Source organism: Abramis brama (genome assembly GCF_963993115.1).
Source record: "Abramis brama genome assembly, chromosome: 24".
Taxonomy (NCBI): Eukaryota; Metazoa; Chordata; class Actinopteri; order Cypriniformes; family Leuciscidae; genus Abramis; species Abramis brama.
This window is the reverse complement of record NC_139986.1, coordinates 19,351,754-19,375,710: the sequence shown is the minus strand read 5'-3', so window position 1 is coordinate 19,375,710 and position 23,957 is coordinate 19,351,754. Positions and strand designations below refer to the sequence as shown.

General features: G+C 37.3%; 2 protein-coding genes across 21 annotated transcripts in view; one reads left to right on the top strand and one right to left on the bottom strand.

Annotated features, from left to right (window-relative positions):
- The window catches only part of pde7a (phosphodiesterase 7A), a 33,264-nt gene extending 14,941 nt beyond the window's left edge, over positions 1-18,323 (top strand). For 4 of the 20 annotated variants that reach the window (XM_084102697.1, XM_084102691.1, XM_084102690.1 and 1 more), the window contains exons 2-14: positions 4,816-4,876; positions 6,811-6,855; positions 7,929-8,018; positions 11,226-11,377; positions 11,852-11,915; positions 12,113-12,208; positions 13,215-13,315; positions 13,408-13,539; positions 13,674-13,765; positions 13,932-14,076; positions 15,100-15,196; positions 15,295-15,375; positions 16,498-18,323. In XM_084102697.1, coding sequence (XP_083958823.1) covers positions 4,816-4,876; positions 6,811-6,855; positions 7,929-8,018; positions 11,226-11,377; positions 11,852-11,915; positions 12,113-12,208; positions 13,215-13,315; positions 13,408-13,539; positions 13,674-13,765; positions 13,932-14,076; positions 15,100-15,196; positions 15,295-15,375; positions 16,498-16,721 — 1,380 coding nt within the window. In that variant the 3' untranslated portion in view covers positions 16,722-18,323. Of the gene's footprint in view, positions 1-4,815; positions 4,877-6,810; positions 6,856-7,359; positions 7,393-7,928; positions 8,019-11,225; positions 11,378-11,851; positions 11,916-12,112; positions 12,209-13,214; positions 13,316-13,407; positions 13,540-13,673; positions 13,766-13,931; positions 14,077-15,099; positions 15,197-15,294; positions 15,376-16,497 lie in introns of all 20 variants that reach the window. The other 16 variants (XM_084102701.1, XM_084102695.1, XM_084102694.1 and 13 more) reach the window with 6 other exon arrangements.
- Positions 18,324-19,622: 1,299 nt separating this feature from the next.
- On the bottom strand, positions 19,623-23,760 carry mtfr1 (mitochondrial fission regulator 1). Its single transcript, XM_084102707.1, has 8 exons — positions 23,605-23,760; positions 22,992-23,093; positions 22,809-22,910; positions 21,742-21,869; positions 21,426-21,652; positions 20,135-20,387; positions 19,880-20,054; positions 19,623-19,805 (listed from the first exon to the last, which is right to left on the bottom strand). The coding sequence occupies exons 2-8, from the start codon at positions 23,025-23,027 to the stop codon at positions 19,758-19,760; spliced, it is 969 nt and encodes a 322-aa protein (XP_083958833.1). The 5' UTR covers positions 23,028-23,093; positions 23,605-23,760; the 3' UTR covers positions 19,623-19,757.
- Between the last annotated feature and the right edge of the window lie 197 nt (positions 23,761-23,957).

The window sequence follows — 23,957 nt, the reverse complement described above, 5'->3', positions numbered from 1 at the left end:
AGTCAGAATTGAGAGGCATAAATTCGCAATTCAGACCTTTTTTTATTTCTCGCAATTGCGAGTTTATATCTAAATTCTGAGAGAAAAAAAAGTCAGAATTGTGAGATAAAAAGACGCAATTATCTTTTAATTTTTGTTCCGTGGTGGAAACAAGCTTCCATAGCAACAGGTTATTGAAAAAGAAAAAAATTTGGCCAGCTACTTAGTTTTATCCATTGTTTGTTGATTGGATATTTAGATGTAACTGTTGCACCAAAAATGAATGCGAGCTTGCAGTTGATTGCAGGAAAGGGCCTGGGAATTAAGCAGGGTTAAATGGTTGGAGAAAGTCGGCATATGACACCAGAGAGAAGTATGATGTTTACTGGAAGATCGAGTTTTGATATTTTGATTAACAAGGTAAAAAAAAAGAAGAAAAAAAGTATACATGGATAAATTGTTCACAATAAGATCTATAACATGCATGTACAAAGTTGATGGGGTGAATCTTTATTTTATACCGAATTAAATGAAATATCTAATATCAGTTGATACCAATACATTTAAATAATGTTTGATAACTGTCATGGTCCCGATATATTTTGCATTTCCACCTGAAAGATCTTTACAATAACAGTGGATCAGACAATGCTGAAAGTATAGTTGGAAGTTAATGGCACGTCAAACATTTGACATATTAAAACTATGTAAATGGTGACAGCAGTTGTTTGTCCGCATTGTGAAACCAAACATATCACAATAATCCATCTTGTAAACAGAGTTAACACGCCCAGGATTCATTCTAGAGATAAAACACGAAATGTTTTGCTTTTACGTAATTGTAGATAAATGGCAGATGTTCACAGATCTCATTTTCTTGACTGCTTGTCCAGTCATGAGCTTGTTTGTTTTATTACGATTAGATGAAGCCCATTCATTTGCTTTGCAAATGGATAGTATCACGGAGAAGTAGGCGTGACGGTGCATTTTTGAGGCACGAGATGTTGATTGTCTAAATAGTTTAGTTGAACGTGTCTCAATGAGGTAGAAAGTTCATTGAATGACACATAAAAGAATGAATTGGTGAACAAACTAGCTGGATGGGTTTGAGTTTCAGGTTCGCCTCAGGCAATGGAGAGTCTTGTCAGACAGACGCAACAGTGTTTAGGCGGATATTTGAAACCAATTATAAGGCAACATAATATGGTTCAGTGCAGATTATTGTGGCTAATATGTATTCTGTTATACATATTTTAAAGCAGAATGTAATTCTGTTTGCATCATTGAATCATTATTTTCCTGTTTAGTAAAGCTGATTTGAAACAGTCTGTATTGTATAGAGCCCTATATAAAGGTGACTTGATTAATATTAATAATTCATATTATTTAAATGTATATTTACGAATGTATTTTTTAAATTGAGCTAGTTATTTAACTACTCTCAAAATATAAATAAAGATTAAATTGTCCATGAAAGGAAGAGTGAAGACTGTATTTTTTTTACAGTCTATGGTGAAGACTGACTTTTTTTCTTTTTTTTTTTGTCTGTTGTGAGCTTAATTCAGGAAATTGTTCTGATATAGATTCGAAGTCAGCTTTCCTGAAATATCTTTGTCATACTTGCTAAACTCCCAATTGTATTATTATAATTTTTTGGTCTTCTAGCCTGCTAGCTGAAAGTCAGCAAAACAGCACAGACTGTCACGCCTCGCTGGCGTACAAGCGGCATTGGCCTCTCCAAGAAATTCAACTCCTCCGTTCCCGCTCCATGTCCGGCTGCGCTGATGCCGCTCGTGTGCTGAGCCCATATGGGCACGGCTGGGTGGTTTGTCATGCTCCGCTCAGCTCACTGGTGGAAATTACTCACACGCAAAAACACCAAGTAATGTGTGTAAACACTGAGCTTGTTGATACTAAAATACTGCCGTGGCAATAGCGGATGACTCGAGGCTTGTTTTTCACCGGCCTGATGGTGGTTATTGCAGAAAGGGGATGTCAAAGTGTCGTATGAGGGTTACTGCAAGGTACAGTTGTTTTTGTAGCCTGTATATTCACTTAGCAGTTTTACAGTTCATCTGTTCCACTGGTTATTAACTTAACTCAAAGCACTGGCATCAGTTAAGGCCTGTTCGCCTCGCAAACTGCAGACTAGCCTCCAGCAGCGTTAATACCCTGACCGAATAGTGCTGCCTGGAGCTTACCGGACCCTCTGTCTTTCATTTTTAATAAATGCATTTTGCCACAGGATTACATGAGCATATTGTGCTAAAATCATCTTTGTAGTTGCTTCTCGCAATCATGTGTAGCGTTTTAATGGCTACATGCCATTGGTGTGATACTCTGTGAAGTATTTTGGTAAATATTGCTGTTTCTAATATGTATGATTATATTGATTCATATTAGTAAGAACAGTGGGATTTTGACTAAATGATTAAACATTATTTGATTTATTTATTAGCTTTATTTTGTTAAATATATTTTTACTCTATTTTTACTTGCAAAATATGTTGAATGCAATTGGACTGAAAACCTGAATATAAACGTTGAGATATATCGTCGCATGGATGAAAGGTTCTTCAGCTACATCTTCCAGTTTTACTGACAGTCCTCTAGTTTTGTGCATTTGCAGTTTTATTGGGCAGAGGCTCGAGGCGCGGGAGGGCTGTTAATGGATAAAAATCAAGTATGCAAATTGGTTCAGTCCATTGACGTCAGAAACTGAATTGTATGCCATCTGGGGACACCCTGACCAGCCATCTAAAAGCGACGCTGAAGTGCTTGTCTTTGTCTGCGTATGCACGGGTTCTTTTTGGGTACATGGCGGCACAAGATGTGCCAGGTCTTGTGTTTTCACAGTGAACCTTTCTCCTTCTCATCTTCTCATTTATGCATGTTTTTTTTTAGTTCACATGGATGAGTACTTGCCAGAGACAAAGAAAATATGACAGAGAAAGGTTGACGTATTCATCAAGTCCTCTCTTTCTCTCAAAGCAAAGCGTTTTATTACAAGCCCTTATGCTGTCCTCTAGTTGTGCTTTGTGATAGCAGTGCCTGTAACATCTTAAAAGATAAACCTGTGCTACCTTTAAGAAAGGACAACTGCGAAAACTACGTGTTCGGCACACAAAGGCCTCTTTGGAGTACTGTGGGCAGGGAATGCTCCGCCCACCGCTCTCAGGCAGCCAATCACGCTCGCATCTGCATAATGAGCAGTGGTGCGACTCTGTTCATGAATTAATCTCTGAATGGCCCTGTATGGAAGTGTAATGAACAGGAGAACAGATTACACTGGACAGATGATGCACGTTTAATTCAGTGAAGCAAGCTTCTCCGCTTCAGCTTCCGCTTGCTGCTGGGAAATTGCAGCGTGTGTGTGTGCACTGGAGGCTGGGATGGTAACAGAGTTGAGCTCACGTTTAACCCTCCAGCATGTGCGTTTCCCTCACGTGATTATAGAAGGATTGAGTCACAGATTGGCCAATCACTCATATTAGAGGCGTTTAGAAGATATAGGGCAACTATCACACTCTTTTATTTGCATGACTACTTGAATAATTAAAGAACTTAAATCGAATACTGAAGTGAGGCCTCATGCCATTGTTTTAATCTGATATTTGTGTGTGTATATATATATATATATATATATATATATATATATATATATATATATATGTGTGTATATATATGTATATGTGTATATATATGTATATGTGTGTGTATATATATATGTATATATATGTGTATATATATACACACACACACACACACACACACACACACACACACACACACACACACACACACACACACACACACACACACACACATATATATATATATACACACACACACACACACACACACACACACACACACACACACACACACATATATATATATACACACATACACATATACACATATATATATATATATATATATATATATATATATATATATATATATATATATATATATATATATATATATATATATACACTTATTTGGGGATGCTCTGTTTATTGGATATTTAGATGTACATGTTTTTTTTCCTTATTTTTACATTGAGATTACCTTTGCTGCCATCTAATGTTCTCTTAAAGTTCATCTTTAAAAGACACCTTAGAATTTAGTAACACTGTAAATAGCAGCAAATAAAATGTTAGGAAAAAAATCCTATTTTTCATATTGCATGTTTTAATGTTGTATTTCATTTAATTGATGCTGTTTTTAGTCAATTTATTTATACAAAATAATACACTATTTTAGTATCAGCCATTGATCAGTGTTTATAAAATAATAGTAATATAAAATAATTAGTGGATTATCAATATCAGTGTGTCCCTAAGTGTGTTCAATAGCATACTTGTAGATATTTATTACTGAAATGTTGTTGTTACGGCACTTTGTTACCATGCCTAATAAATGATTATCAGTCTTATACCATGATATTTCATTTTTCATCAGGAAGTTTGGATCGTTTATCTGTGTGCTGTTTCTATTTGTCATGGTGCTTTAAAACCATCTTTTTCCCTTTTTAAAATCCCATTTACATTAAATCGGTTGTAAATGTATAATATAAAAGCATATTTGCATGGGATTTTTTAACGGAAATTTAAAGTGCGTCAGATGGCAGATGGTTTCAAAGAACAGCAAAATATGACAATGTATAAAAGAAAATAAACAATGGCTGATTTTCTTTCTTGAAGTTTTGGTGTTGTTATTTGAGCCTTATTTGAATATACACTGCTGAGCATTTGGCTTTTATATTAGTTTTTTCCCACGTGTTTGAGTAAATGCAAATACTGACGTTCATCTGCATCTCTTCCCCCACAGAGACGCGGAGCAATCTCCTATGACAGCTCTGATCAAACAGCTCTGTATATTCGCATGCTAGGTAAGCACCATCCTCCCTGTCTAATACACACACATACACACACTCAACCTGTAAACAAATGCAGACACAGGGTAGATGTACCACTCTGCACTGGAAGTTACTGAGCGCAACACATTATACGCCAGATTGTGTAACAGAGGGGATGAAGAGCCTCAAACATCAGTCAAAAAGCCGCTGATAATCTCGTCATTACATCCACAGCTTAAGTCATTCCTCAACTGGGAATTGCTTAGTGTTTCCCTGAAATTTTCTTTGATTTAATACTTATCAAACCCTGGCTCTGCCTGATTGCTGACCCTGGGGACCCTTTGAGGTTATAGGACGGCACTGAAAGAACTGAAAAGGCCTGATGTTTAAATGCTGCTTATGAACAAACTGCAAATCGAAAAATTTACGTAATCCAATGTCAGATTAACCTATGAAGCATCTTAGGTTTATGCTTGTAGTCATTGTTTAATGTTTGGCAATTTTGATTTCAAGTAAATCCATCTTGTTTTTAAGGATATTTAGACAAAGATACTATTAAAATAGTAGTTATATTGCAGTATATCATCACACTTATCGGCACAGGTGAAATTTTTTTGTATTGCTTTGGTATTTTTTAAATGCAGAAGTATTGTGAATGGATGGCAAAATGCACGTGGAAATAACTTCAAGAAGTAGATGTGGTGGGAAATGAAACGGAAGCAAACTGCACATATTTCTGCATTAATATATCACCTGGAATCAGTTTTTGATTGGTAATTATTGTATATTTATCACTTGGTTATTGGATATATTTTAAATGAAGTCTTCCTAATTTAAAGAGAGCAATAGATTATGGCACAAATATGTAAGCCTTCAAGAGCACTTTCTCTTTAACTGTGCATGTCGGAGAGTTGCCGTGTGCATGTAACAGTCGTGTTTATTTTTTAATTTTTTTTAAAGGATAGTTCACTCGAACATGAAAAATCTCTCATGATTTACTCACACTCATGCCATCCCTGATGTATATGACTGACTGACTTCAGATAAACACAAATGAAGATTTTAAGGAAAATAATCAATCTCTGTGCGTCCATGTAATGTTTTGCTGTATTAATTAAATAATTATTGGTGGATGTAAGAATACTAATTTTAAACTCTTAACTATACACCTTCATTTCCAGCCAATTGTCCTAGGCGTGTTTACAAGTTCAGTTTGACAGAAATGTAAGTGCGTTATGAAGTTACGTGTTGCAACGTCCCTCTCTTGAACACTTGTATGACAGAAACTGGTGATGATTTCTAGTATTCTTACACATTTCACTTCAAAAGACATTGATTCATCCACTGAGGTTGTATGGATTACCATCACAATCTCTATGTTGTTTTTTAAGTGTCAAACGAGCGACACCCATTCTATGGCATTATGTGGAAATCTGTTCGTTTATCAGAAGGAAAAAGTTATATACATCAGGGATGGCTTGAGGGTGAGTAAATGATGAGAGAATTTTCATTTTTTGGGTGAGCTATCCCTTTAACAATGCCATAGATTTATAATAACAATGTATTGGCCATAATATAAGAATAATTATTAGAATTTCAGTATCTGTGCATCCCTAACAAATCTTAAAAACTTTGTGTGTTCTGTGCGATTCATCCTCGAGCAATTACCCTTTTGGGATGAAACGCATCAGAAATGATACACATCACGCCAGAATGCGGTGGTTTCACATACATTAAATCCGATTGACTGGCGTTTACACAATCAGACTAGTTCATCATGTCCGAGTTTACCACTTCCGTATGACTGCTTTGCTTTCTGTCACTGTACCATGAATTAGCGATCCACTAGAACATCTTAACCTGGAGTATCTTCACGTTCAGTAACATCAGCATGTAGCCAAAAACCCAGTAAAGCTAACCCTGTCCTAATATTTGATCGTAATTTCTTTTTTTGTTTTGTTTTTAAGCTGTGACAAACAAAACAATCAAACCCTCATTCGTGTTTACACCAGGTATGAACCAACACATCTCACCACCAGGAGAGACAACCCCCCCCCCCGCTCACTCGCTTTCACGGCCTATCCCTTTAATAACTCTTCCACACCATTCCTCCTTAAAGACCTGCATCAGTGGGCACAGTGGCATTTCTCACGTTAAAATGTCTTCTAATTATATTTGTGGGTCAGGAGATGAGTTCTGGTTGCGTACGAGAGGTTTGGTGCAAAACAAAAGAGCGCACTTTCGGTTCCATAATTTGGATGTGGTCTTGCTTCCTCGACCTCTGCGGCTTTTCTTCTGCATGTCCGATTAGCTTCCGTCTGTTTTTTATTTATTTTTATTTAAATGTCTGATTCGCCTGTTGCATGTGTACAATTGTGCTACACACTTGTAAGGTCGGTCCGTATCTATTACTGTTTTTTTTTTTTTTTCTGTTTCTTTTAAAACTCATGTTTGTCTTATTCATTTTAATAGTGTTTTTTATGTAATTGTAATTCACAGTTTTGGTATTTTGATAGGGGCTTGTGTAATATTCAAACAGCTGTTTTCAAGTAAGTAAATATACTGGTGGGAGGCTGTTTTATTATTTGTTTGACTTATTTACACGTTGACTACTTTTTTACTGCACATGAACTCCAATCAGTAGTGACTGACATGTCGGAGGCTGCCATTACTCAGTAAAAGTTTATGCGTCCCCCCTCCTTCTCCTTCTCCATGCAAATACACACACACACAGCCAGAGTTTGATGAAAAGGCCTATTGAATGACTTTTTAACAGATGTGACTTTAGAGCTTTGGCCAGCCTCGTTGAAGTCCCTCTGATTTCCTCTCCATTCTGTCCTGGGCTGAAGCACAAGCTTGTCTTTCTTCCATGCGTCCTCCTTTGCTCCTAGCCGTCTGAATACTAATGCATAAGTCCCTCTGGCATGGCGATGCATGGTCTTGTCCCCCTGTCTTTCCCTTTTCCACATCCATCGGCGGTGTGTGTATGTCTGTGTCTCTGTCCCCCTGTAGCCAGGCCTGTAACCTGCTGTACGTTGTGTTTGCAAACAAATCTCTTGAGGACCTGTGTGTTGATGCCTTCTAGGAGATGTGAGAGTGAGAAGTCAGGTAGGCTTTGAACCTGAACGAAGAGGCTCGCACCCATACCTGGGCGTCGATTTCCGCACTTTGCACTGTAAGTACCAAATTGAGACCGTCCAGCACATGCACACATTCCTACCTCTGTGGAGCAGAGTGCTACAGGGACGCTTTGTTCTGAAAGTTTTCCTTTTCTCCATAGGTATTTGAAAGTGTTTGAATCTTTAAACCGGTTCTGAAATTAGTCAAAAGTTTTGATTGGAAAAAAATGAAAGAATGAGCTACTCATCCCATAACACACTGCACATGAGTAAAGTGAATAGTTTGAGTTCTTTTGAGCGTACGTTTATTCTAATTCTGAACTATATATCGCGTAGAAAAGTGTGCAAAGAGCGGTCACTTTATAATCACTAAAAAGCTGTCACTTACCTTAGTTCATCACGATGATTCGATCTCACGAAGTTTCGTTATAATAAAGGAAGGTGTCTAAATTGCACAATGGATCTCTTATTTACATGTCAACGCTTTGTTAAAATTGGAGGATTTGCGAGTGTGCAGAACAAAAACCAAGGAACGCGCAGCTTTGTATGATGCGTTGACGTAATTTCCACTGAAACAGGAAGCTAAGGCGGGACATATTGAATGGCTCCTCCCCCTTTTCAAATAGCCAATAGCATTTAGTTTACCTCACAGACTGCAAGTCGTACTTGACAGCACCATGGAAGCGAATCCGAGCGCTGATGATACTTTGGATTCAATAGTAGAGGTGTGAATAAATTCTAGCCATTTCATTCTTAACCAACGTACAGTTCCCATCTCCAACCCATATTGCTCCGTGGCGCGTCAATGGTCGCTTTGGCCAGGTGGTATTTATAGTAGGGATCGACCGATATGGATTTTTTAGTGCCGATGCCGATACCGATTTTTTTTCATCTGCCTTAGCCGATGACCGATACGGGCGGCCAGTTTACATCATAAAAATTACACGATGATAACAAATGTTACAAGTCTCAATTAAAAAAAGGAACATTTATTGAACTTAAAAAAAACTATATTTGACAAATATTAAAAACATGTAAGGTAGAACAAGTAAAAAAATTCAGTGCTGAAAATTCTGAAAATAAATATTTAATCATAAATAAAATAATTTGACTGGAACATGTTATTCTGTGTAGTTGTCTGATATACGTAATCGTGATCTCCATTTTAAACAAAACAAAAACGATTTAAAACCAAATAGATTCTAAGTTTATTATGAATTAGGGACTGTTCACAAAGCACGGCCACGCCGCTTTCTCCTTTCTACAAGCGCTTGCGCTCCCGTGGCGTCTGTTGTTGCTATGCAGCCATGAACTGCTCTCTCCATGATGACGAGGAAGTAAGGATTAATTTATTTCTAGCCCTTTACGACTACATATATTTATGGAGATGAGAAATAAAAACCCGCCCTGACCAGCAATGATCAGCTGTTCGGCCGAGCTTTCAATGTTGTGATGGAAAGGTCAGTTGTGTTTTGTCACGACCTGCGTGCGCTTGCGGCATTCTGAAAAGTTTAAATGTTTTCATCTCACCACGGCATTGGAGCGCCTGGACAAACGAGCGCGCTGCATTGCATGCGTGTCGCAACCGCGTCGCTTCTTTTACGAGCACACGTCCAAACCTCAGCCAGGTGGTCGCTGAATAAAACTCCCACAAATATCACGGAATCACGGAACAACGTCGGCATTATTTAATCCTATGACCAGTGTTCGTAACAGCTGCCGTATGCATATGGATAGCCTCAAACTTAGCTATTTGCAGCTCCCTAAATACAATGACAAACAGTTTTTTAGATGAGGCATTCGCGTTTTCCATTTGGACCCACAAACTTGCTTAGCTATAGTTGCACGCGCATATAGAGCGACGTGTTTCCACTTTCAAAGTGTATGGCAATATTTCAGCTAAGTCAAACAGTTAAAAGATGCTTTGAAAGTTTAAAACTAACTGTTGTTTTGAAGAGGCTTCCAGCACTCTGCTATTGTGGGAGGGGCAGTGCATGGGCTGCACGTGAACTGCAGCGTCTCCAGCAACACAGAGCTGCCTGCGGACGCCTGTCTGTAAATAATGCCGGGGAAAAACTATCGGCGAACGCAGCAGCCGCGTATCGGCCGATACATGTCAAACCCGCAAATATCGGCCCGATTTATCGGCCGACCGATATATCGGTCGATCACTAATTTATAGCATAGGGAGTGGGACCGGGAAAAAACTATCGGTGAACGCAGCAGCCGCGTATCGGCCGATACATGTCAATCCCGCAAATATCGGCCCGATTTATCGGCCGACCGATATATCGGTCGATCACTAATTTATAGCATAGGGAGTGGGACGCTTTAGATTCTAGAGAGCATTTGATTGGACAGAAGATGTGATGAGAAGCTGATGTCCGTGGTGATGTCATAAAAATCCGTGATCCATTTTAGCGTAAGTGAGAGTAAGTTTTGAACGCTTATATCTCCTAAATGTGAATTTTGTCATTGTTTTGGAACACACCAGCTTATTCATAACCTGAAGGCTAACATTTTCATACTAAAAGCTAAAAAACTTAAATTTTTATTTCTTTAAACACCTGTGATTGGTCATTGCGTTAAAATATTCAACAAATACTTCAGTGATTGGCTACTATGCTCAACGCTGCAAAAACGTGTAAATAGAAACCTTTGGGCGCAAACACAGATACGCACTGGATCGCTTGCCGACATGCTATTATTACGGAGAAACTGATCCTAGACCAGCAGTTATGAGCAGCTTTTCCCTCTAAAAGCAATCAGAAGCAGCAGCAGGCAGTGGTTTGAGTGAGAAAATGCCACGTTAGGCTCAAGTCCGTGGCCAAGGGAAGGCTAAGCCTTGCACACGCAGTTCTCGTGGTGCATATGTCCCTCTGTCTGTGTTGATACTAGGTGAGCTGAATTTAGGAAGAATGTACACAGGGCACATTGAAAGATTTGTTGCTCTTTTGTGACGGTGAAATGAAACACTGTTTTAAAGACTCTCTTCGGACTGTTCTTGCCTTTTGTGTTTCGGTCAGGCGTGACCTCTCGTAGGCTGCCTGAGCAACACAATCGCAACGATAGCAACCAAACTTTAAAATAGCAGGGGTTCCAGTCATGGGGGCTGGGCTGGGGCGGTGCCAAAGCTAAAGACACTAAATGTTTCAGCCTAATTATTGAAGATGCTAATAATTTAGCCTAATTATTGAGAATCCGGCATCTTGCATCATGGAATTTCCATGTTCTCTTTTCTGTGCGTGTGTGTGTGTGCGCAGCCCGTGCTGAGTCAGCAGGGTCGATTCCAGCTCGGAGAATCCGGAGGCTCTTTAGTTTCCAGCGACACCTGCTTTCGTCACGTCTGTTACGAGGAGCGCCACACCTCAACACCCTCCATATCCTGGATGAGGACTACTGCGGTCAAGCCAAGGTATGGGATCACAAACACACACTGTGCTAAAAACTCAGCGCGTCCAAAATCGCATACTGTCTGTACTACATTTGAATTTGAACTTCGAATGAATATAGGTAGTATGAATGAAATTTAGATGTACTACATCCACCATGTTGTTAGTCACATGACCTACCTTCATCAGTTGCATAGCTTAATTAGCTTTCGCAAATCCTCTCCCGTGGCCTCATGGGATAATGAAGTGTCCATCGAATGCGTGCTTCAGAATATTGCTGGAAGTAGTAGGAGGTCATTGGGTACTTTTCACCGAATACGGTGTATTCGGACATACTACTTTTTTTGGCATATTGCTTTTCGCATCCTATAGAGTAGGGAAGTATTCAATTTCAGATGCAGCGAGTGACTTTAGTTTACCCTGAATATTCAATATTTGTAGTGTTTTTAAAATAAGTTCTTGATTTTTCATCTGTGCTCACTGTCATTTTCTCACAGTGTATGCTTGAAAAGGTTGGATCCTGGAATTTTGACATATTCCTCTTTGACAGACTTACAAATGGTAAATAATTTTCTCTGTGTGTGTGTGTATTGTGAGTCTTGTGCTTTCCCTCCACTATAGCAATCCAGTGTGTAAATGCGTAACTTTTTGTTGTGAACACTGCCACCTGCTGGTTGAATAATGCATGTACAATATTGAGGATGAAGCATTGCCTTGCCCAAGCCCTCATTCCTCTTGTGCTGTTTGTTGTTTTTAAGGAAACAGTCTCGTCTTCTTGACATTTCATTTGCTGAACCAGTATGGCCTCATCGAGCTCTTCCAGTTAGACATGGTTAAAGTGCGTCGATTTCTAGGTAAGTGTTTTTAATTTATTTTTTAGAATAAAAATGCTTTAGGGCTGATACTAACTACCTTTTTGATCAATTAATTTGATGGATTTTTTTTTCCTTTTTATGTTATTTAAAAAAAAGAAGTTATTTTATTGAAAATACTTTACACATTTTGCGCAGTAATCTGCTATAAACAGTGTGCAAATGGAAGGCTGTAAAACAAATATACATGTATGAATGTATATGAACTTAATTGCAGGTGTTTTAGCACTTTTGTAATTACTTTACTGTTTTAATAAAAAATGTGTTATGTAACATTTCAGCGAAATATCATTCATTTTAAACCTAAATGCAATATTTGACAACATGATTAATTCAAAATTCGACTTTTTTTATTTATACATTTAATTTTCATTCAAGAAATATTTTAGTCAACATTTGCTAAAAAATAACCATAATGTTTAAATCTTATTTATATATTATAATATAATAATAATAATAATTTAGTTTATCAACAACTTTTTTGCTAAATGGAAATACTTTTATTTTACATTTTATAATGAATTTGTAATATCTTAAAGAATATAATCAATAAAATGTCAAGGTTAAGTGCTAGGAAAAACATCTGAACTACTTTAAACAGCAGAAGAACATATTAAATGTTTTGGTTATGAGTTTTTTTGAAGCATCTATTACAAAGTCCTTCCATACATTGAACAAACTTGGGTTGGCTGTGACCTCCACCATTTATACTATTATTATTATTATTATTATTATTATTATTATTATTATTATTATTATTATTATTATTATTATTATAAAAATGTATGAATTATATATTTAAATATATAATATATATTTATTTATTGAATACTGAGGTTCTGTATGCCACAGTGCACTGATCCAACTAATGAAATTTGTTGTTGATTATTGTCATCATCGATTTAAGTGAAATGCTGCAGCCCTAATATACTGACATGTACTAATCTTGCTGAATTACTTTGATAAAACGTTGTCCTCTGGTTTCAAGTTCTGGTTCAAGAAGACTACCACAATCAAAACCCTTACCATAATGCAGTCCATGCTGCTGATGTCACCCAGGCCATGCACTGTTACCTGAGAGAACCCAAGGTGATTGTCCTTTTATTAAATGTACCATTATTCCCTTGTTACATAACTGTACTTACAGCCTTACGGTTGTCTCTGTGTGTCTGTATTCACAGCTCGCCCAGTCCCTCACATCATTCGACATCCTCTTAGGGTTGCTGGCAGCGGCCACACACGATCTGGACCACCCTGGAGTCAACCAGCCTTTCCTCATCAAAACCAACCATTACCTTGCAGCTTTGTACCGGGTTAGAGCACCATCCAATGGGATTTAAGCATATCATTAGCTCCACAATCCTCTTTATGTTCTAAGTAAATTACTGTATTTGTAAATATTTCAAAGTCGATCAGCACTGACGTGTGTGTGTGTGTCGCTCTGTAGAATACCTCAGTTCTGGAGAACCATCACTGGAGGTCTGCAGTGTGTCTGCTCAGAGAGACTGATCTCTTTTCACATCTTCCTGCTGAGGACAGGTCTGTCTGCATTTCTCTTATAGCCTAGAGCTTCTTACACCACAAACAAGCCATCTTTTTTTTTTAAACGTTCCATTTCCGTCCTCTTTTTGACCCCTAGAGTATAAAAGACTTGTAAATGACTTCTGTTACTTATGATTGACTGACTTTAATTGGTCTCTAACAGTCTGGGTATAGAGAGGCAGCTGGGATCACTGATTCTGGCCACAGATATCAGCCGACAGAATGAGTACCTGTCCCGGTTCAGGACACATCTGGATGAGAACAGCCTGTGTTTAGGACACTCTTCTCATCGGCATTTCTCTCTGCAGGTGGGAATTTGGTATTCGATATCCATTTCAATAAAATAAATAAAACAGTTTAGATATATTTCTATATATAATTGATATGCCAAAATGGCTTTTAGGATACATTTGAGATCAGTGAAAATTTCAGTGAACTAAATACACTGCTAATCAAGATACATTCTCCGAAAACAAGTCATAATATCTTTATTGATTATTGCAAATAATACCTGGGTTACACTTTACGGTAGCTACAATAATGTTTAACTTGTTAATATTAGTTAACTACATCAGTTAACATGAACTAACCATGCAACATATTTCTAAAGCATTTATTAATCATAGTTAATGTTAATCTCAACTTTTACTAATACATGATTAAAATCAAATGTTCTGTCGGTTAACATTGGTTAATGAACCTGAACTAACATGAAGCAACAAAAAACACTGTATTTTTATTTACTGATGTTAACAAAGATTAATAAGTATTGTAACTAATGTATTTCTCATTGTTAGGTAATATTAGTAAATGCATTAACTAACCTTAACTAATGGAACCTTATTGTAAAAGGTTGCATTTGTTAACATTAGTTGAATCCATTAGTTAACATGAACTAATAATAAAAAATGTATTCTGAAATATTTATTAATTTTAGTTAATATTAATTTCAACATTTATCATCAACCTGAGCTGTGTTTTTTTTAATTATGTAAACAAAAATGTATAAATACTTATTCATTATTAGTAGGACCTTACTGTAAAGTATTACCAAAATCTTTCATTTGACTGAGGACCATTATCTTTTAAATATTAATTATTTTTTATTAAACAAAACCAAGACAATAATTTTTATTAAAATTGTTTGAGTGAAAAAAAATTTTTTTGAATGAATATTTTTTTAATGAATAAATTTTAGTTTGTTTTAGTTACTATAATGCTAATTAAGTTGTGATGTGATGAGATCTGTGTGAGTCCCGTTTTAAGTAGAAGGGGCTGCGCACCATATTTTTAAATAAAGACACTTAAAAACAAATCCTCATGTGTTCCAGATGGCCCTGAAGTGTGCAGATATCTGTAACCCATGTAGACCGTGGGAGCTCAGCAAACAGTGGAGTGAGAAGGTCACAGAGGAATTTTTCCACCAAGGTACCCAGTACTCATGATGACCAAACTCTTTGCTTTTGCTACTAGTTCACGGTGTTCATAAGTTAATCTTTGTGCTTTGACATTGTCTTCTTATTTAGGTGACATTGAAAAGAAGCATAAACTTGAAATCAGTCCACTGTGTGACAGTGAAGCCAACACCATAGCCAGTGTTCAAATCGGTAAGAACCGGAACAATCATTTATGTGATTTCAGTGCTCACCCTGAATTGGGGAGGAAGAGACTAGTAATAAAAATAATATAATATATTCAGTGATGTGATTTTTTTTTTTCTTTTTTTTTTTTTTTTTTCGTACTTTTCCGACCTGAAAAGTATGACCCATGTGAATTGCATGAATCTGAGAAAAAAATGGTGTGAGGTGTTTACTGTATGATGATTGAAATCGCTACTAAATAAACTGTATGAGCTCGCGGGACATATGCGGGACAGAAAAGCGCCAAACAGTGTTGAAACCGTGTTACTTTCCAGTTGCCTGGTTTTTTATTAATTTTGCCAATGCATGGTAGTGAGAATGTGATATGGCTTTGTGCAAACATTAAATCGCAATGGTTGTCATATTTTATAAATATATAATCTGTCGCACTGCATGTTTCATTCAGAGTAAAGCACTGCCCTGTTTCACAGTAAATACAATAGCTCAAAATAAAACGTTCATAAACGTTAATACGTTTGCAAGCAAAGAAATTAAGAACGAACCGTAAATGTTAGTATTGTAATTTTACTGTTCTGTAAAGTAAAAATAAAATGATATAATGATAATATAAATTATTAACAAACAATAATAACAATTAAATGAATGCTCTTATTTTAACATATATTGTATTATATTATTATTATTATTAAATACATTTTTTTTATTTTACAGTACAAAAGTATGTATTATTGCAATAGTAAGATATTTCTTAATTAATTAAAATATTTTAAATTATAATAATTGCATGTTGGTTGGGTTGGTTTAGCTGGTCAATTGAGATTTTAAATTTTGCAACCAAAATCCACATTTAAGTGTTTATTTTATTACTTTATTTATTTTCATCTGTAGATTTTAATTACTTTATTATTATTATTGTATTATATAATACTATATATGACAGTATTATTTGATTTATAGAGTGATAAAAAGAGATTCAAAAATATATAATAAAATAATCAAAAAAACAAATGTATGTGTGTGAAAATGATGTAATTATATTATAATAATTATATTATAATATATTTATTTATTTCTAAGGTCTGGCTGATCTAGTGATATCTACCTCTGATTCTGTTTTTTTGGCACCAGGTTTCATGACATACGTGGTGGAGCCTCTGTTCGCAGAGTGGGCGCGTTTTTCAGACACGCGGCTCTCTCAGACCATGCTCGGTCATTTGGGCCTGAACAAGGCCAGTTGGAGTGCCATGGAGCCCGAGGCGTCAGGGAGCTCCGAGGAGGGGGAGTCCGAGCCGACCCGAGCCACCGAAGAGCCCAGTTCCAGAGCCTTATCTCAGGGAAGCCAAGAGTCATGACACCCCAACAGGAAGAACACCTCTACTGCCCTCAGCCAAACATCTTGCGTCACATTTGAGTTGCTCGCCCACCCATCTCCAACCAACCACTGATGATTTGTTTTCTTCTTTTCGTTTGTTTGTGGATTTAATTTATTTAATTTTAAATTTCATTTACCCTTTCGACATAGAGCAATACATAGATACCTCATTTGGCTACTGCTGCATTTTTGTTTCCTTTTAATTATTGTGGTTTATTTATTTAACCTTATTTTTTTCTTTTTTTTTCTTTTGGGTGTTACTAATTCAGCTCCAATGCTTTGATTAAAGACTGTAAGGGAATGTGGGGTTGGAAGGAACCCCCTCCTATGGCTTTAAAGTGCCATTTTGAAACAATGAATTGCTCTGAAAGTCATTTGAAACACCTTGAGTATTTATAGGAGAAGTTTTTACAACTGCACCAAGAGACAATGTGTGTGAAACTGAATGCGTGCGAGCGTGTGTGTGAGCGTGTGCCAGTGCTTCTGCAAATCAATCTTCCTCCTTGTGTACAAAAATACAAATGTGAAGAGCCCAGTCCTTTTGCTGCCTCTGAAGACTGTTTACACGTTGTTTTTTAACTGAATCATGTTAGTTCTGTGATTATTGCCTTTTAAGCACAGATGTGAAGAACCACTTGTACATTTTGTTCGAAACCTACTGCTGATGATCAACAAAATCTGTCAGACTGCAACCCCGCCGGTGTGACGCATCAGATGCCATGCGAATGCCATTTGTGCGCCATTGCATCTCTCTCTCCCTTGTGTTTTAGACCGTGCCCCCGTGTTGAAGGAACGTCACTCTGTGAAAGGTGGCAGAGATATGAACCCTTTCGACCATGGAAGAAGGATCTTGTCACAGGACATGTAGCTGAACGGACTCTCCATGGATTTCGCTCAGGGTTTCACTGACCTGCTTATTGGGAGAAACAAGGAAGTACAGGTGCCTTTTGTAGGTAGCCACCACCCTCTCTTTCTCTTTCTCCTCTGTATTTTGTAAAAGAAGATAAGAAGTCCTTCTCAGAATGTCTCAAAGCCACTCTCGTCTCTTCGGAAGACTGCTTACACAATGCCTTAAAACTATGCACAAAGCTAAGTGACCAAACCAGCTGTCATTTTCATTTTAAACCCATCACATTGTCCATTTAGTGCACTGTCTGACCCTTTGCCTTTCGTCGTGGACTTTTTTTTTTTTTTAAATATACAGTATGGAGGAGAGTTGGTTTAATTTGATTTTTAACACTGAACATTCCATTTTTGTGTATGGTTTTGGATTCTGTACAGAATGGACAGTTTTGTGCTTCTCTTTATATTCGGAAAGAGAAGAGGTGCTTTATTTTAGGTGATTTGTATTTTTGTTGTAAGTGCTGTAAGACTGTTGATTTAAGAAAAAAAACTGTTTACAGTTTGTTGTAACAGCCATTTTGGGGAGACGACCTATGTGTCAAGCCATTTTGTAAAGGCTTTGCCGTATAACCTTTTGATACATACTTGTTGCAGTTGCGTTTTTGATGAATAAATCTTCACAAAATGTTTCTCTACCGGATGGCATGAGCTCATGCTGTTCTGTACAAACCAGACCCAATCATGTGTTGAATATCTTGTGGTTGAAATTTAGCCCAACAGAAACACCATTACACAAATGACAAGACACCAATTGTTTTAGGTTTATTCAAGAACTGAAAGCCCATTCATAATGGTTCTGTAGTGTGAAATAATAAAACCAACCATTTGGATTATCACAATCTATAATGAAACGAAATGCATCTCCGCTGAGGTACTAAGATGAAAATTCTGTCATTTACTCATCCTCAAGTTGTTCCAAACCTGTACGTGTTTCTTTTGCTGAACACAAAAGATATTTGAAGAATGTTTGTAACCAAACAGTTGATGGTCCCATTGACTTCCATAGTATTTTTTTCCCCATCTATAGAAGTCAATGGGGTCCATCAACTGTTTGGTTTCAAACATTCTTCAAAATATCATCTTTTGTGCTCAAAAGACGAAAGAAAAACATTCAAGTTTGGAACAACTTGAGGATTACAGAATTTATTTTTGGGTGAACTATCCCTTTAAATTCAGTATAAACCCTTGGAATGAGAAATCTTGTATTGTAATATAATGCACTGTTTTTTTGACAAACATCAGCTAGACTTGGTCAAACGTGCAAAAGAACAAAACTTTTAAAAGGTACAAACACTGTCACAATTCTGATAATACACTAAATTATGATTAAATGGCAATAGACTTGTTATACATACTATCCTGTGCATTGGTTTCACATGAAACAAAACTACATTATTCAAGTGATTTGGTTAAATAACTAAATGTTCCAAAAAATAATAAATTATAACCTAAATAGGTATTTTAAATTAACTCTCAACATTAGAGAGCAAATACTACTGACGGCACCACCTAAGCCTCATTTATGATCACAAAAGTGTGCTTCATAATTGTTATAGTGGTAGCAGCATGATAGAAAAAAACTGATTTTACAATTCCAGCAATTATGAATTGTACCTTTGAAGTAGAAAGAACTTCTGTGCAAACAGATGTTAAAAATACACATAAAACTACATATATATATATATATATATATATATATATATATATATATAAAAATCCATCCATACACTTTGGTGCTTTCATTTAACATTATCCCTTCAAACAAGAGGAATTCAACAAGGTCGAATACTTGCACTTACTTGCACAATCCAATTAAACTCACAAATAAAAACACAGATAAAAACAAACAAAAAAACATGTTTCCATGTAACTGGCATTAATGATGTAACTGACTGGCACAACATGTACTGATAGAGATGAACTTTTCAAAGTGTAAAATTACAAAAATATCAATAGGGAAACCAGATTGACTGCGTAGTGTTTTAGCATGTGCATGCTCTCTTAAAAGTGAACACGAACAAAATTTAAGAGCTAACAAGAAAAGTTAGCTAAATTAAGAGTCACCAGGTTAACTCCATTAACCCACAGCGAAGAAACGTGGCTCAGCCTCATCCTAGAACAGTTTCTTCTTTCCAGTTGATTTCAACATGTGCTGTCCAAACTGCAAAAGAATCACAAAATCATTACAGCATTAAGACCGTGTACGTCAGAAAGATTTCAAGTGATTTCTCTCACCAGCGGAGTTTCCACATGGGTCTTATTCTCAGGGGCCGGCAAGTTAAAGGTGCCGTCACATTCGCTGTCGCTACGATAGCGGTGAGCGAACTTGCGTTTCAGGGCCTCTGCAATTAACGCTGCAGCGTCTGTGGGCTCAACAGGTTTGGGTTTCGTGTGGCCGTCCTCTTGATGACTGCGAACGAAAGGACAAATCAACCCTATTGGTAAGCTGTATATGACATCACAGACCCAAACAAACACAGTAATACTCGCCTCTTAACGGAGCGCAGCTTCACTTTCCCCATGTCTTTCAGCACATCTAGCATGCTGGGAAGCTCTGGCTTTTTGGGTTCTGAGTCCAGTACTGTGTTCTGCCCCGCTTTTTTCCCACGGCGCTCTCGGATGAGGTCAATGGCGGAATAGCTTCTCTGCATGCCTGGTGCAGGACATGGAGGAGGAGGAGGGGGTGGTGGAGGAGGAGCCATTGGTGGAGCTTGGGGTACAGGGGGACCACCTGGCGCTGGAGCTGAAATTATGCAAAAATTGCGATTTTAAAAGAGTAAAAACTACTAACACCAAAGTATTTACTTTGCAGAATTTTACATCTATATACTTAAAATAGATTTGAGGTCAGAAACACACTAAGCAAGTACGCAAATGCTAGACCAGCAATGCATGCAAGCGTGTGGCCAAAAGTATTGGCATTGACAAATTTTGTGTTAAGCAAAGTTTGCCATTTCAGTTATGTGGTGTTGATTCACATTGTTTCTAGATTATTGTGCAGAGTGACCAGATTTATTTTAAATAATTGCAAAAAGCTTTAGTGGCCCAAAAAAACGTATCCAAATTTCACAGTTTTTGGGCCCTGGAACAAAATGAGCAGCTAACATCATGTCACTAGTCATAGCACATATCATGGAAAGTGTGAACAAGTACTAGTCAGGTAAAATCACTATCATTCCGATTGGAACGGCTGCACATGCACAGGCATTATTGGAGCGATAGTTAATGTTAAATGTGCTGTTCAGTTGCGCAAATATAAATATGTTGACCATATAACTAACTTTAACATTTGTGTTGACAAGTCATGTATATCTGGGGCATAAAGAACAACCAACCAGTGCTGTAATTATTAACAAACTATTAAAAATCAGTTTCACACAAACTACATATGGCAACTAACTGAAACAAGTTGAAGCAGACTACAACTGAAATGATAGCAAAGCTAAACAGAATTATATGTATAAAAATGACAAAAAAAGATCAAATTAGGAAGGACGTAAACTTTAAATATAAAAATAAAAGCTTCAAGTAAAAAAAAAGCTCAAATATAAAAATAAAAAGCTTTTTCAACATATTAATAAATACTATAATACTATATAAATTATGCTAGAGTAACACTGCAACTTTTTTTCTTTTTTTTTTAAGTGACATGGAGTATCCCATACTCGGAATTTGTCCTCTGCATTTAACCTATCCAAGTTAGTGCACACACATTAGCAGTAGTGAACACACACGCACTGCAAACCATGGACACACACATCCATTAACTGCCCATCTTAACCTGTGGATTGAGCGCTTTGCTCCTGTGCCTGAACTATCAGTGCGATCTGCGCTCTGAGTTTGGCCAGCTCAGTCTCAAGAACACCGATCTTCTGAATGGCTTCATCATTGATGACCGTCTGGCTCTGTGGCGCAGGTTCAGCCTGGTGCAAGCTGGGTAACGACCGCCGGCGTCTCAGGGGCCTGCGGTGCTGGGTGCGAAAAAACAGCCCAGAATCCGCCTCAAACCTGCAGGACATACAGATACAGATACGTACATGATAAACACCACACATCAACTTTTATGTTTCCTAATTCAATTCAGAAATGCTTTTCACCTATTTCTGCCAGCGCTATCGCTGCTCTCTTCTCTTTCGATCCAGCCCACATCAGCGAGTGTGGCCACAAGGCCATTTGGCCCATTTGAATGGTTGAGGAAACCCACTCCTGAAGTGAACGGATGAAGCTACGCGGCCCAAAGACAGTTTAAAGGACAGTTAATAATTACAACACCTGCTTCAAGTCTCACAACAAAGACAAACAAACCCTCACAGACACTCAAGCACTCAAACCATGTCAGAACCACAACAGCAGAGCAAGCGGAAAATGTTTTTACAGCACGGTAATGTAAATAACACCAGGCAAACCGGTTTAAATATCACCTAGCAATAAACCAAGTGCTGTATGAGCAATTAGAACATTACAGTGTCATTCAACTCTTTATGAAGAGGAAATATGTACTATATGTTATTAGTGCCAGGCAATTTATTTAAAAAATAAGCACTTCAAGCTTTTTAAAAGAGCCCTTGGCCTAGATTTTTCAAGAATGAACCGGAGAACTGACCTAAAGCAGACATGTTGCATTCCTGACATACAGGACAGCTGGAAGGAAGGGCAGAGAAGAGAGAAACAGAGACAGTAATACAAGTTTCAAGGTGGGTTTAATGTCATTTTAAAGGTTATGCAGTGGGAAAAGGATAGATTAGATATTGTGAGCTGCCAGTCCCTGTGATTCTTCAGTGTTTATTGTCAGCACAATAATGGAATCAAAGCAAAGAAGAGGCCAGAAATATGACTGAAAAATGAAAAGCTGAAGACTTTAAGAAGGCCAAAGATGGAGGGTGTTAAAGATTTTGAGATGCAAAACTACAATAAAGATGAAAATCACAAAGGAGATAATGGAATAAAGTGAATTACCTACACATACAAAAATAGAAACTGTAAATATTTGAAAAATAAGATAACAGGGATCCCAAATTTGATCTGTAATGTATTTTGTGTGTGCACAAAATACACTAAAAGCCTGTAGACATCATTTCAATCACCTGTTGAAATCATTACAAAACATTTGAAATATTCTTTTATTTATGATTGACATTTGAATTAACAAAAACTGACGCTTTACCTGAAAATGGACACGAGCACAAGGCGCCAATGGAAGATTTGTGGCAATTCTTCTGACAATACTCCGGGATGACCCATAAGGCTTTGATGATGATGATGAAGCCTAAGAGAGACATAAAGAAAATCATTCATCTATAAGGATTAGAGATTAGCCAAAGCTGTACATATGATTCCATGCACTTACCAGATCCATTTCTATCCGTCTATGATTCCCGCTCATCTTGTGATTTAGTCACAGATCTATCTCATCATCAAGGATCTGTGTAAGTCATCTTCAGATCAAAACCTAAACAAAAACAAAGTTTTATGCTCATACATGTTTTATTTTAAATGATCTCATCTTTAATACAGTACAGTGGTTTCCACTCATAAAAACATTATGATCCTGCCCAATCCTGTTCCTGGAGTTGTACCTTTCTGCAAAGTTCAGCTCAGATCAAACAGAACAGAACCGAACCGGCTAATTAAGACCTTCAGGAGTATCTTGTACAAACGAGTCTCCACTCCTACTTTCCTAAACAGTTGCTATGTCACAAACAGCCATTGTTCACCTTGATATTTGCCTTGGGAAAAAAATAATTACTATATTTTCTAGATGTTATTTCCTGCACGAGAGTATTTGTCACAAACAGAGGACAAGTGAACTGTCTACAAAACTTTATTACAGTTAACGTTAATCAAATGCGCTAAAAACCCACGCGTTATTGATTCAGCGTTGTATTAAACGCGCTCTTAGTTGTTTACAAAAATTGTCGGGATTCCTAATAGGACATTACAGGGAAATATCGATGTCTTACCATGTAAACCGTAGTGTAACAGACCTTCCTAGTGGACCTTTCTAGCTGTGCTATGCTATGCTAATGCTGTCCAGACCGAATCCAGCGGTAACCTAGCCTATGTTTTTCCCATGGTTTTTCATTTCCACAGTGTGGGAGCATTCGCATGGTTGAGGGGCGGGTCTTTACAGTATTGGCCAATAGGCATTGAGAATGTTCCAACAATGGGTGGATTCTAGAAGTATTGAGGCAACCATTGGTTTAGAATGGTGGATAGGCAATTAAACTGGCAAATCATGACATAGTGATGACTCAAATACACGAGGCATGCATAGGTGTGTAACGGAGTTTGACTTTATTTTGAAACTATGTGG